At 43.4% G+C, this 14,151-nt stretch overlaps 1 protein-coding gene across 9 annotated transcripts in view; it reads right to left on the reverse strand.

Moving 5' to 3' along the window:
• The window catches only part of TBC1D5 (TBC1 domain family member 5), a 645,101-nt gene that overhangs the window by 147,369 nt on the left and 483,581 nt on the right, over window positions 1–14,151 (reverse strand). For all 9 annotated transcript variants that reach the window (XM_056519933.1, XM_056519937.1, XM_056519936.1 and 6 more), the window contains one exon: window positions 5,064–5,170. In XM_056519933.1, the coding sequence (XP_056375908.1) occupies window positions 5,064–5,170 (107 nt within the window). The remainder of the gene's footprint in view (window positions 1–5,063; window positions 5,171–14,151) is intronic.

Here is a 14,151-nt window from a genome sequence, read left to right on the forward strand (position 1 = left end):
CAATGGTCACGGAAGAGCAGGAGCGCAGTCAGGGGCCTTGAGCTTCCACAAAGCTGCCTATGGAGCCAGAACAGTGGGACCCCCCCTCAAGGAGCGTTACATGGGGTAAATTACTAAAATGGGATACACTAAGTTACTAAAGTGGGGTACAGTGGGAAGTAAAATCATAAAAAAGGTTATATTCCCAGAATGATGACCCAGAGCATAGTCAAAACTAAAAAATACGCCCACCCCAAACCCTATGCTCTGAATCATGATTCTGGGAATGTGATGTGTGTGGCCGTCCCTAACCGGTTGCCTCAAATGCGCACTCCACTCTGGTGGAAAGAGAGCGCTGCGCATTTGAGGCAACATAAAAAAGTCCCCCATGATAGTGACTTGGTGACTCATGACCCATTTTTGGAAAAAAATACCCCCAGAGGTCAGTTTTTTTTTATTTATTTTTTTATGACACATTGTTTTTGGGGCAATTTAGTGGTTTATTTGGTTAAAACTTGGAATGTACTCTGGACATTGGGGTCAAATTATGGAATATTAAAATGAAAAGGGAAAATTTAGTACTGCATGGAAGTGTGAAACTCCCTGAAGCAGTTTTTAATGCAGAGGCCCGGATGATCGGGGCAAGTGTCACATTGAGTGGTTGTGTCCTTCCGAATCCCCCTCTTGTGACAAATTCTGCATTTTTTCTGGGATCGTCCCTTCTTTCCAGTGTGGGGGACCTCACCTGGAAAGTGCTTGCCTGGGACGATCCTGGCACCTATAACTACAGTTTCTTGAGAACTCCGGTCTGCTCTTTCCTGGTGGCCAAAGATCAGGGCCTTTAGGACTTCTTCTTGGAACTGGAGGAATGTCCCTGTGTTGCCAGCGTGCTGGGACAGTACAAAAGAGTACATGGCAACCTGTACCAAGTAGACCGCAACTTTTTTGTACCATACCCGTGTTTTGCGCATGGCATTGTATGGCTTGAGGACTTGATCAGAGAGATCAACTCCCCCCATATGCTGATTGGAGCCCAGAATACAATCAGGCTTGAGGACCGTTGTTGTGGTACCTTGCACAGGGACAGGTGAGCTGCCGTTAACAGGAATTGTGGTCAGAATAAGGACATCCCTTTTATGCTTATACCTGACCAGCATCAGGTTTTCATGGGTAAGGGCACGGGACTCACCCTTGGGCATAGATGTCTGGATAAAATTTAGAGGGAGGCCTCTCTGGTTCATCCACACTGTCCCACAAGCGGACGTGGATCTGGCGGCAAGGGATGTGAACAGAGGGATGCCGGTATAAAAGTTGTCCATGTAAAGGTGGTAACCCTTATCAAGCAATGGGTGCACAAGGTCCCAAACAATTTTCCCGCTAACACCCAGAGGGGGGACACATTCTGGGGGTTCAGTATGGGAATCTCGTCCCTCATTTACTCTAAACTTGTAAGTTTACCCGGAGGTACTCTCACAAAGTTTGTAGAGTTTCACGCCATTCCGCGCCCACTTCGAGGGAATATACTGGCGGAAGATGAGTCTCCCCTTTAAACTGATAAGAGACTCATCTACAGAGAGCTCCCTGAAGGGTACGTAGGCGTCCCAAAATTTGGCCCCAAAGTGATCGATGACCGGCCTCATAGGCGGGATCACTTCGGGGGTGGGGGGGGGGGGGGAACATGCCGCATGATCAGTGTAATGGAGGCATTTCCGAATGGCCTTGAACTGCTTCCGTGTCATGGCCATACTGTAAAGCGGGGTCTGGTAGAGGATGACCCTGCTCCAGTACTGCCTAACACTGGGTTTTTTGACTAAGCCCATATGCAGCACGAGGCCCCAAAATGTCCTGATTTCGGCTGCATCAATGGCGTATCATTCATTGGACTTTTCCCAAAAAAAAAATCAAGGTGATGGGCGATGAACTGCTGGGCGTACAGATTCGTCTGCTCCACAATTAGATTGACAAAGCGGTCACTGAAAAAAATAACTAAAATAGTCAATTTCAGTGTATCCAGCAGTGTCAATCCGGATTCCTGAGTCGCCAACAAACTCAGGAATCCGTGGCTGATAACCCTCTGGGGGTCTCCTGACAGGTTCACCGGAAGGGGGCTCCGGTACGCTTGTGTGGGGGGTTGGACTTCTATTATGAGTAGCATGGACGCTCGTACTAGTGTCAGCCACTGGGTCACTTTCATGGGGGGTGCATGGCCTCGCCTGGTGGTGTCTCCGCCGCCATACAGGGGACTCATCATCAGTGCTAGATGATGAGGACGAGGAGGAAGAACACAGGAAAGTAGAATCTTCCTCGTTCTTAGTGGCAGATTTGGAGTCGGAGGCAAGTAAAGCGTATGCCTCCGCCGCCGAAAATGCCCGGCGAGCCATCGCCTTTTTTCTACGGTGGCGTGGGGGAGGGTGGGGGGTAAGTTCGGCAGAAGTATGCAATATGTGTGCTTGGTGTAACTTTTATATATAACGGTGTGTGATATAAATCACATACCGTTATATGGGGGGAAAAAAAACTGTGGCCCAAAAAAAAATGGGGGCAAAATGCAGTGCCCTGAGCCCCTAATAGGGCCGGGTCATGCTGAAAAAACTGCGGTGGACCAGGTGTCAGTTTTTTTATTTTTTTTTTACTTTTTTCTATTTTTAACCTCCTACCTGTCCCTGCATACAAACTCACCCTGACTAAAGGACCCTTCTTCAGCCCTGAGGGGCTACGATCTTCACAGAGGGGGGGGGGGGGGTCTCCAGGCTCTTTCTTGTAGCTCTGCCCGCTGACTGAACTCAGTGGGCTAGCAGAGCTGCGAGAAGGGGACGTTAACCTCTCCTCTGCCGGCAGCGCTCCTGGGTGGGGGGACGAAATCGCCACTTCCCCATAGATACAGGAGGCGATCCCCATGTATCTCCGGGTCACACGTGATCCGTATGACCGGAATCGCTGCAAATCGCCGGTGTGAATTCACCGGCGATTTGCGGCGATAGCCAACATGGGGGGGTCTCAGGACCCCCCTGGGCATTTGCACGGGATACCTGCTGATAGATATCAGCAGTTACCCCGATCAGGTCCCCGCCAGGCACGCGGCGGGGACCAAAATTCCCAAGGGCATACAGGTACGCCCTTGGTCCTTAAGTACCAGGGCGTCAGGGTGTACCTGTACGCCCTGGGTCCTTAAGTGGTTAATACAGGTAATGAGTGGAGGACAGAAGAGACTCTAAAATAAGAAGTTACAGGTCAGTGAGTTTGTAGGTGACCAAATACTTATTTTCCACCATAATTTGCAAATAAATTCTTAAAAAATCAGACAGTGATTTTATGGATTTTTTTTTTCTCATTATGTCTCTCATAGTTGAGGTATACCTATGATGACAGTTACAGGCCTCTCTCATCTTTTTAAGTGGGAGAACTTACACCGATTGGTGGCTGACTAAATCCTTTTTTTCCACACTGTATCGTTACATTTTCTTGAATCTAGTTAAAGGGCTTTCCAATCATTAACAATTATACCCTAACAAAATAATAGTTCTTAAGTGTATGACAACAGGAAAAGGGGTGGTCTGATCGCTTAGATACCCTGTGATGTCAGGAACAAGTTACCCACAGCTCCTGTCAGAATAACGTAGAGGCCGGGTATGTGTGCAGTCACTCCATTCACTAGAGTGTGCTTGGCTATCTTCAGCCCCATAGATAATGATTGGAGCAGCACCCAGTTCTCGAGATTCCCCGACAATCATACACTACATACAGTAGATAAGGAATAAGTGTTAAAGGTGGGACGACTAACAGTTATCACAGAATAATGTATTTTTTAATGCAAAGTTATCTTGTGATATACATTTTGGGATGTATTAAGCCATAAGGAAAGAGAAGGAGGACGACCTTTACCACTCAATTTCTCAGACTTATTTTAATTTAAAAATATTGATATTTTCTACACAAAATTCTATTTCTGAAAATCATATATTGTGAGGATCCTTCAGACACATTAATGGGCCCCAAACATACAGCAAAAACAACCCCACTTGGGGAAGACTGTGGCGCTACCTAATATTTTTTATGGTAGGATTTAGGATACAGGATAACATGCTGAACAGTCAGGGTGCAACTGCTGGGACCCCACCGATCCTGAGAACGGGGATAAAATTGTTCCCTTTAATGGAGCGCTAAACTCTTCAATATTTATTGGTCCCATATATAATATATGGAGCACTGGCTGCACACATGTGGTATACTCCATTCATTCTAGGTACAATTTTGTTGATGCACTATGCCTGCAACTGTCAGACACAATAAATGTGTAAAGATAAGCCCAAGCAGGTAAATCAGGAAGCCTGATGTGCTATCATCTCAGGTGCTCCGGCAACAGGTACGGACATCAGAGTAGATGGACGGAAATTATGACTACCAGAGGGGAAATGTGAAGGGATCTCCAGAACCAGGCAAGTTTGCTAAATAAAGAGCTACAATGGTCAACACATCCAGACATTATTAAGGACATGGGAATAGCCCTTTAAGGTATCAATGGACCCATAAACAATTTTGTGCACAATTCATTTACCTAACCATCAGTGATAAAATCGAGAAAGAAAGAAAACTGTAAATAATACCTTGTAAGATCAACTAATAACAGCAGAAACAGTAATATAACTACAAAAAAGCCATGCAGTAATTATGACAATTAGAATAAATGTTTTTCAGTGCTTTGATCTTTACATTCCCGTATGCCTGGTATATAAAGGAAATAAACATTAAATATAACATAGTACAAAAGTACAGAAACCGCCTCTCACCTGTTTTAAAAACAACTCTGCAGAACTTGTTGCTGTACGGCACACGATTAATAGATCTCAAGCATCTCCCCCCTCTACATGCACCCTCTGTGATTAATGATATGTACCATTGTCAGTACAGATAGTAGATGACAGCCTCCAGACGTAATCTCTCCATGAGGTCCCAAAACTTTATGCTAATGTCTATTACTAGCTGCCAAATACGCTCTCCATCTAAAACACATTTATACTCTTTGATGGTGTAATTGTTGGTGTGCTTGAGGCACTGAAGAAAACAGGCTTTTAGTGTTACTATACCTTTGGGTCCCGCAGAAACAGAGCCTTGAGAATGAGGGAGTGAACGTCACCGATCGGTGGGTAGTGCATTAGGAGACCCAGGCACGTCTGATAGTTGCTGGATATTACTGGAGAAAGAAAAAATAGAATCCATACCAAGCAATAGGGTTAACATTCAATGTATTTACAAACTTAGACAAACTTTGACAAAAAAGGAAATACTGTATCCAGACATAGCCTGTGGATAAAGAAAATGGTCAAATGTCAATAGAGTCTAGTCATTTTATCATATACATATCGGAGTTATTAATGTGAAAGACATTTATAACCTTTAGGCTGGGTTCACACACAGGATTTTGGTCAATATCTTAGCCACTGACAGCTTTTTCTATATTTTGAACCCATTCCTGGTTTTGTCAAAAAATACTGACCAAAACAAGTGTGTGTAAACCCTGCAATAATTTATGTGTTGCGTCCTTTTATATTTCTTTTTATCAACCTAAAGTCTAATTTTACCACATAAAAAAGTGGTGCAACCATTCTATAAGGTATACAATTGGCATAAAAGTGGCTTATTCCTCTATACCTTGATTTACCTTGCAGGAACAGTGCAAAGAGTCACTTTTGGTTTGGTTAAAAAAATAAATAAAACATAAACGAAAAGTTTGAAATGACTGTGACCATTTAATGTCACTTCTGTAGTAAGTGATGTGAATGAAATGGATTAATTGCCAATACACCGTTGTTATACAGTATCTCACATAAGTGAGTCCACTCCTCACATGTTTGTAAATATTTTATTCTATCTTGTCACGTCATAACGTTGAAGAAATGACACTCTGCTACAAAGTAAATAGTGAGTGCACAATCTGCATAGCAGTGTTTAATGTTGCAGCCCCCTCAAAATAACTTAACACACAGCCACTGTTGTCTAAACCTTGGCAACAAAAGTGAGTACACCCCTAAGTGGAAATGACCAAATTGGGCCCAATTAGCCATATTCCCACCTTTGTGTCACATGACTCGTTAGTGTTACAAGGTTACAGGTGTGAATGTGGAGCAGGTGTCTTAAATTTGGTGTTATCACTCTTATACTCTCTATTAATGGTCACTGGAAGTTCAACATGGCACCTCATGGCAAAAAAAAAAAAAAAAGGGATCTTAAAAAAAATGTTTCTCTACATAAAGATGGCCTAAACTATAAGAAGATGTTCAAGACCCTTTAGGCTGGGTCTTGAAGCTTCAGCACGGTGGGCAAAACTATACAGCAGTTTTACAGGACAGGTTCTACTTAAAACAGGCCTTGTCATGGATAACCAAAGGAACTGAGTTCACATGCTCAATGTCATATCCAAAGGATGTCTTTGGGAAATAGACTTATGAGTGCTGCCAGCATTGCTGCAGAGGTTGAAGCGTTAGGTCAGCCTGTCAGTTCTAAGACCATATGCCACACACTGTAATATAGGCGGTGCTCTTGCTACTTTACATTGTAGCAAACACACAAATCACATGAAAAGATATAATACAATATTTACAAAAACATTTGAGGGGTTGACTCACTTATGTATGATACCAGTCAGTAATTTGCTAAGAGGTGCTGTTCCTGCTCTGAGCACTCTTCTCGGAAGCAGAATGAAGAGATGAGTGAGAGGGGACTGGAAACACAAGAACCGTAGCTGCAGTGGAAGAACGGGGTAGATATATATATATATATATATATATATACATATATATATATATATATATATATAGTACAGACCAAAAGTTTGGACACACCTTCTCATTCAGAGTTTTCTTTATTTTCATGACTATGAAAATTGTAGATTCACACTGAAGGCATCAAAACTATGAATTAACACATGTGGAATTATATACATAACAAAAAAGTGTGAAACAACTGAAAATATGTCATATTGCTTTGATTACTGCTTTGCACACTCTTTGCATTCTCTTGTTGAGATTCAAGAGGTAGTCACCTGAAATGGTTTTCACTTCACAGGTGTGCTGGTATGGAGGAGGAGGTGTGATGGTGTGGGGGTGCTTTGCTGGTGACACTGTTGGGGATTTATTCAAAATTGAAGGCATACTGAACCAGCATGGCTACCACAGCATCTTGCAGCGGCATGCTATTCCATCCGGTTTGCATTTAGTTGGACCATCATTTATTTTTCAACAAGACAATGACCCCAAACACACCTCCAGGCAGTGTAAGGGCTATTTGACCAAGAAGGAGAGTGATGGGGTGCTGCACCAGATGACCTGGCCTCCACAGTCACCAGACCTGAACCTAATCGAGATGGTTTGGGGTGAGCTGGACCGCAGAGTGAAGGCAAAAAGGGCCAACAAGTGCTAAGCATCTCTGGGAACTCCTTCAAGACAGTTGGGAGACCATTTCAGGTGACTACCTCTTGAAGCTCATCAAGAGAATACCAAGATTGTGCAAAGCAGTAATCAAAGCAAAAGGTGGCTAGAACCTAGAATATGACATATTTTCACACTTTTTTGTCATGTATATAATTCCACATGTGTTAATTCATAGTTTTGATGCCTTCAGTGTGAATCTGCAATTTTCATAGTCAAGAAAATAAAGAAAACTCTGAATGAGGTGTGTCCAAACTTTTGGTCTGTACTGCATATTCATATTCTGCTTTCATATTCAGATTTTTCGTGCTGAAAACGCCCCCTTCGGCTTATACTCGAGTGAACTCCGCCTGTCAATCCCTTCATCAGTGGACTTCAACCTGCTGACCTCCAGAGGTTTCAAAACTACAACTCACAGCAAGCCCGGGCAGCCATCGTTTGTCCGGTCATGCTGGGTGTTGTAGTTTTGAAACCTCTGGAGGTCCGCAGGTTGAAGACCACTGCGGCCTTAGTCATCATCCAGCCCCTCCCCTCCCCCTCCTTTTGTGAGCTGTTCCGGGGCATGTATGCTGCAGGGGCCGCCCGGTGGGGATGGTTTGTCGTTGCCGGCAGTCCATTTTCTCCGGGGGGGGCCTCTTCTTCATGCTGCGGCCCCGAAGTAATGACGTTGCCTTGACGACGTAACAAAGGGGGGGGGGGCTGGATGATGACGAAGGCCGCAGTGGACTTCAACTTTCGGACCTCCAGAGGTTTCAAAACTACAATACCCAGCATGCCGATGGCTGTCCGGGCATGCTGGGAGTTGTAGTTTTGAAACCTCTGGAGGAGGTCCGCAGGTTGAAGACCACTGATGAAGGGATTGACAGGCGGTGATGATGAAGGGGGGGGGTGATGTATTTCCCACCCTAGGCTTATAGTCGAGTCAATAACTTTTCCTGGGTTTTTGGGGTAAAATTAGGGGTCTCTGATTACCGTATATACTCGAGTATAAGCCGACCCGAGTATAAGCCGAGACCCCTAATTTCAACCCAAAATCCCAGGAAAAGTTATTGACTCGAGTATAAGCCTAGGGTGGGAAATACCTCATCCCCCCCTGTCATCATCCAGACCCGTCATTAACATCCTCATCATCCCCTTGTCATCATCCCACACATCCCCCCTTCATCATCCCCTTATCATCCCACACATCCCCCTTCATCATCCCCTTATCATCCCACACATCCCCCTTCATCATCCCCTTGTCATCATCCCACACATCCCCCCTTCATCATCCCCTTGTCATCATCCCACACATCCCCTTATCATCCCACACATCCCCCCTTCATCATCCCCTTGTAATCATCCCACACCCCCCCCCTTCATCATCCCCACCCCCCTTCATCATCCCCACACCCCCCCCCCCTTCATCATCCTCTTCTCATCATTCGCCCTCAGTGGTCTTCAACCTGCGGACCTCCAGAGGTTTCAAAACTACAACTCCCAGCAAGCCCGGGCAGCCATCGGCTGTCCGGGCTTGCTGGGAGTTGTAGTTTTGAAACCTCCGGAGGTCCGCAGGTTGAAGACCACTGCGGCCTTCAACATGCGGACCTCCAGAGGTTTCAAAACTACAACTCCCAGCAAGCCCGGGCAGCCATCGGCTGTCCGGGCTTGCTGGGAGTTGTAGTTTTGAAACCTCCGGAGGTCCGCAGGTTGAAGACCACTGCGGCCTTCAACATCATCCAGCCCCCTCTCACCCCCTTTAGTTCTGAGTACTCACCTCCGCTCGGCGCTGGTCCGGTCCTGCAGGGCTGTCCGGTGAGGAGGTGGTCCGGTGAGGAGGTGGTCCGGGCTGCTATCTTCACCGGGGGCGCCTCTTCTCCGCGCTTCCGGCCCGGAATAGAGCCGTTGCCTAGACAACGACGCATCTGCGTCGTTGTTAAGGCAACGTGACTATTCTGAGGCCGGGCCCGAAGCGCTTAGAAGAGGCCTCCCCGGTGAAGATAGCAGCCCGGACCACCTCCTCACCGGACCACCTCCTCACCGGACAGCCCTGCAGGACCGGACCAGCGCCGAGCGGAGGTGAGTACCGGACCAGCGCCGAGCGGAGGTGAGTACTCAGAACTAAAGGGGGTGAGAGGGGGCTGGATGATGTTGAAGGCCGCAGTGGTCTTCAACCTGCGGACCTCCGGAGGTTTCAAAACTACAACTCCCAGCAAGCCCGGACAGCCGATGGCTGCCCGGGCTTGCTGGGAGTTGTAGTTTTGAAACCTCTGGAGGTCCGCAGGTTGAAGACCACTGCGGGTGGGGGAGTTCACTCGAGTATAAGCCGAGGGGGGTGTTTTCAGCACGAAAAATCGTGCTGAAAAACTCGGCCTATACTCGAGTATATACGGTATATTCGGGTCGGCTTATACTCGAGTATAGACGGTACATTCTTTTACAGCTCTGGAATACCCTTAATGGTCTATTCACATGTACAGTATTCAGGGCAGAGTTGATGTTCAGGATTTTCTGCTGCAGATTTCAATGTAAACTAAATAACTGAACACAGCTTGAAATCCTGCGCATGAAATCTGCGCAGAATACTGTACGTGTGAATAGACCCTTAAGGGCCCTATAACACAGAGTGATTATTGGCCTTACAAGCTGATATTACATTGTGCAATAGGTCCAACAATGAGCTGACAAATGAGCTGATGGCTGTTTCTTTGCTATGACCTGTCAGAAAATTGTTGCTTGTCGGCTGCTTGTTTAATAGGGGTTGTGAGGCCAATGAATGATGGAAGTAAAAGGCTACACGATTCGGCAAAAGTCGGCACGATAGTCAAGCTTCACAATAGGCTCACTAAAAAAGCACAGATTTTTTTAAAGATAGGTGCTTGTTTGGAGCTACACCGGGCCATCTATTATATCCCTTACTTCAAGCAGATCTCTGTAAAATATTATCACACAACCATTGCTCATTTTACGAATTTCTAGTGAATGTGTATGGGCAGATATAATGGACTACACTAATAACATAAAACATGCACATACTTATGGCAGGGACAGAAGTCATCAGCCTTCCTTTGCACAACACTGCACATACTGTATTGCCTAGTTACCCAGATAACTTGCCATTAGGAAATTAAATTAATAGCTTGACTCCCCACAATAGCATTTATGAAGCTTACTCATACTGCTACACTCCACCTAGTAAAGCTACACTACAAACAAACACAACCTGACAGCGTTAGCATTGGAAGATCCGTTTCATGGTAATTTAATTCCTGAGTGACAAAACACAATACCTGTGCTTAACATGCGACTTTTCTCTTTGAGTATTTTTTTCCCCTTTATTCTTTTTTCTTTCCCACTTTCAATATCAGACATTTTACAAGGGCAATTACTAAACCCATCATTCAAAGCAGGTCTATGAAAACGGCATTTTTTTCTCCAATCGAAATGCAAGCAATCCATCTGCTGTGGCTGTCAAAGCAAAGCCTATTAATGATGCTTGTTTAGTATACCATATTGACTGCCTGCAACAATACTATCTGCGAGAGCATTGCAAACAAGCATTCTTCTCTTTAATGCTTATTCTTTTTAAGCTGAACACAAACATAACTTTCTTGGCTACATGTTTTTGAATGTAACATTAAATCCTATTATGCATTCAATACACGTGTTCAAAGATGACTCCCCTAAGAATACATTTAGAGGTTATAGCTGTGGCAATCCTTGCATGTATAAAAATCCACCATTATCACAGCCAGGGTCGGGATTCCACTTTTTTTTGTAGAAGAGATTTTCTATGCACAGAGTAAATTATTGGTGCTCAGGTTAAGGAAAAACCCAAAATTTAGTAGAACTCCTAAGAATTTGCACACAAATGTTGCATTTTCATTTAGCGATGACAGTCTTGCCTCAGATCGATATCACCACTGACTTTCCAACTGGTCACCTGCAGCTTGTCCATTCTGGACTCTACGCAGGATCATGGACTATAATCAAAATTGAATAAACTGTTGTAGGAAATTATTATTATTATTACTACAGTAATGTATTATATTGTAAAATAGATAGAGGAGATAGAGGAAATGTTTTGAGAACATTGATGGGCTAACTTCAGATAGGCTATCAGTGTCAAATGAGTGGGGGTTGACTCTCTACACCTCTGCCCATCAGCTGTTTAAAGGGGCAGGTTAGTGATCTCATCTTTGGTTACATAGATCGATACCGCTGTAAGCCATACACTTGGTAGCAGTGGTGAATGCATCCTGCGGCCTTGTGCCATTGACTTGAAAGAGTTGGCCTGTCACAAATCTAACAGTAATATCCTATCTTGAAAATAGCTCATCAATTTTCTTACCTCAAAAAACCCTTTTAGGGTAGGGTCACACAGGGCACATCCGCAATGTGAAATACTGAATAGAAGTTTGCCTTATTGATATTTTTTTTGCATGCACACATTTAGGGGTAGGGTCACACATGCCTTATTTTGCTACATATTTTCTGCTACCCATTGACTTCATTGAGTAGGAAAATATCCAGTGGCAAATATGACACTTGTGATCCTACCCAAAGGGTAGGGTCACATGGGGTGCATCCGCTTCCAATTTCATGCTACAGATGCACTGATAGTCACAGAGAGACTGCAGAGTGAGCTCCCAGCTGCGACATATTTCTACAGCGGGAAACCTACCACTACGAGCAGACAAAGAGCTACCCAGCCGCAGCCACAATATCCCTATCAGTATATTATGTGTGGGCATCTCTCTCACCACAAACAAGCAGTTAAATTCTAAATTGAGCTTTACGGTGGGGCCACATATAGCACATGCGCAGCTGGATTCCAGCAGCTGAAATTCTGCTTGCGGATTATGTTGCTACCCATTGAAGTCAATGGATTGCAACATAATCAACTTGTGGATTCTTTGCTACGGAAATTCTGCTTGCAGAATTCTGCAGTGGAAAATCCACATGTGGAATTTTACTCCAGGAAACCCACCGTAGATGCGCTACATATGAACAATAAAAATATCATATAACTCAAAATTAGCATGGCATAAGTAAAGTAAAAAGGAAATGCTCCTAGAAGTATTGTGTAGAATGTTGTTACAACCTGCCCACACAATTTAAATAGTTACAGGGTTTTGAAAGTCTAGAACAACATGGACTCATGGTAGTTCCTCTGGTGAGCGGAGAATCCCCGGGAGCCACAAAAAGAAAAGGGTTTTGAAGGTGGCAGATGGAGGGTGCACTAGGATCGAGGGCATTAAGGTGTAGGGGCCTTTAATCAACCACTGGTGTAATGAATGATCCAATGTGGTTGGGTTATCAAGGGACAGTTAGAACAGTTGTTGTATGCCATACACTGAAATTTAGTGAGTGCAGTAACTGAAATAGAGCTACAGTGCTTGGGCACTACCTTCATGTCAAATGGTCAGAGCCATGATTAGGAAATATAGTGGAATCTTATTATAAATTATTATTCACAAATTTGATGAATTACAATGCCTCAACATAAATATCTGAAAGAAACAATCTAGCAATGACGATATGTAATGTGCATCTTTATAAATTACAAGTCAGATTCATTAAAGGGAATTGACACTTCATATCAAACAAGTCTCCTGTAACATCACTTTTCAACTGGTTAAAAGCTAATTACTTAAACAAGTAAAGACAAGAAAGAAGTAAATAATGAAGAAAGTAATAAGGAAAATCTTGCTAAACTACTATGTTAATTAACAATGATGCCTTATTCTCTATCCATTACCTTGCTTTCAAAGAAGCCAGTGAGGGGAAAAAGAAAAGTTGATTATGACACATGGTATATATACCATATGTAATTATTACTATTTTTCTTATGGTGTACTGGTGTCTATGTTTCTATTTCTCACTTTATATTTAATCCTTTTTATATATATATATATATATATATATATATATATATATATATATATACATAGATAGATAGATAGATAGATAGATAGATAGATCGATATATATATATATATATATATATATATATATATATATATAAAACTCAATGGCCCTGATTTATCAATCAGCCTGAAACCCTAATTGTCTGGTTTTCCCCATAGCAACCAATCACGGCTCAAATTTCACTTTACAAGAGCTCGTTAAGATTCAAAAGCTGAGCTGTGATTGGTTGCTGTGGAAAAAAAACCCCAGACAATTAGGGTTTCAGGCTGTGTGATACATCTCCGCCAATGTGTGAATGCGTGTGTGTATGTATGTATGTTTGTGTATGTTCCACCATCAAAAAACAGCTAAAGATTAACATGAAACTGGCACACATGTTACTTATATGTCAACAACAAACATAGGATAGGTGATTTAACCCTTACTCACCCCCATATGCCAGGGTCGGGGTTTTTGTTTAAAGTCCCATACAAGTCAATGGGAAATATATGTTACTGCATAACTTACAAACGGCTGGGGCTATTTCCATAATACTTGGTCACATGTTACTTATATGTCTACTTAAAATGTAGGATAGTTAATTTAAGCCTTAACTACCCCCATTTGTGAGGGTTGGAGTTTTTGTCTAAAGTCTGCAAATCAGTGGGAAATGTATGTTCCCACATAACTTCCGTATGGCTGGAGATATTTCAATAATACCTGGTACACATATTACTCATATGTCAAATAAAAAGATATGATAGTTAAATTAACCCTTACCTACATCCTTATATAAAAGATGGGTTTTTGTTTCAAGTCCCATGCAAGTATATGGGACTTCCAGTACCTTACTTCACAA

The sequence above is a fragment of the Hyla sarda genome, chromosome 5 (assembly GCF_029499605.1).
Source record: "Hyla sarda isolate aHylSar1 chromosome 5, aHylSar1.hap1, whole genome shotgun sequence".
In the NCBI taxonomy this organism is placed as follows: Eukaryota; Metazoa; Chordata; class Amphibia; order Anura; family Hylidae; genus Hyla; species Hyla sarda.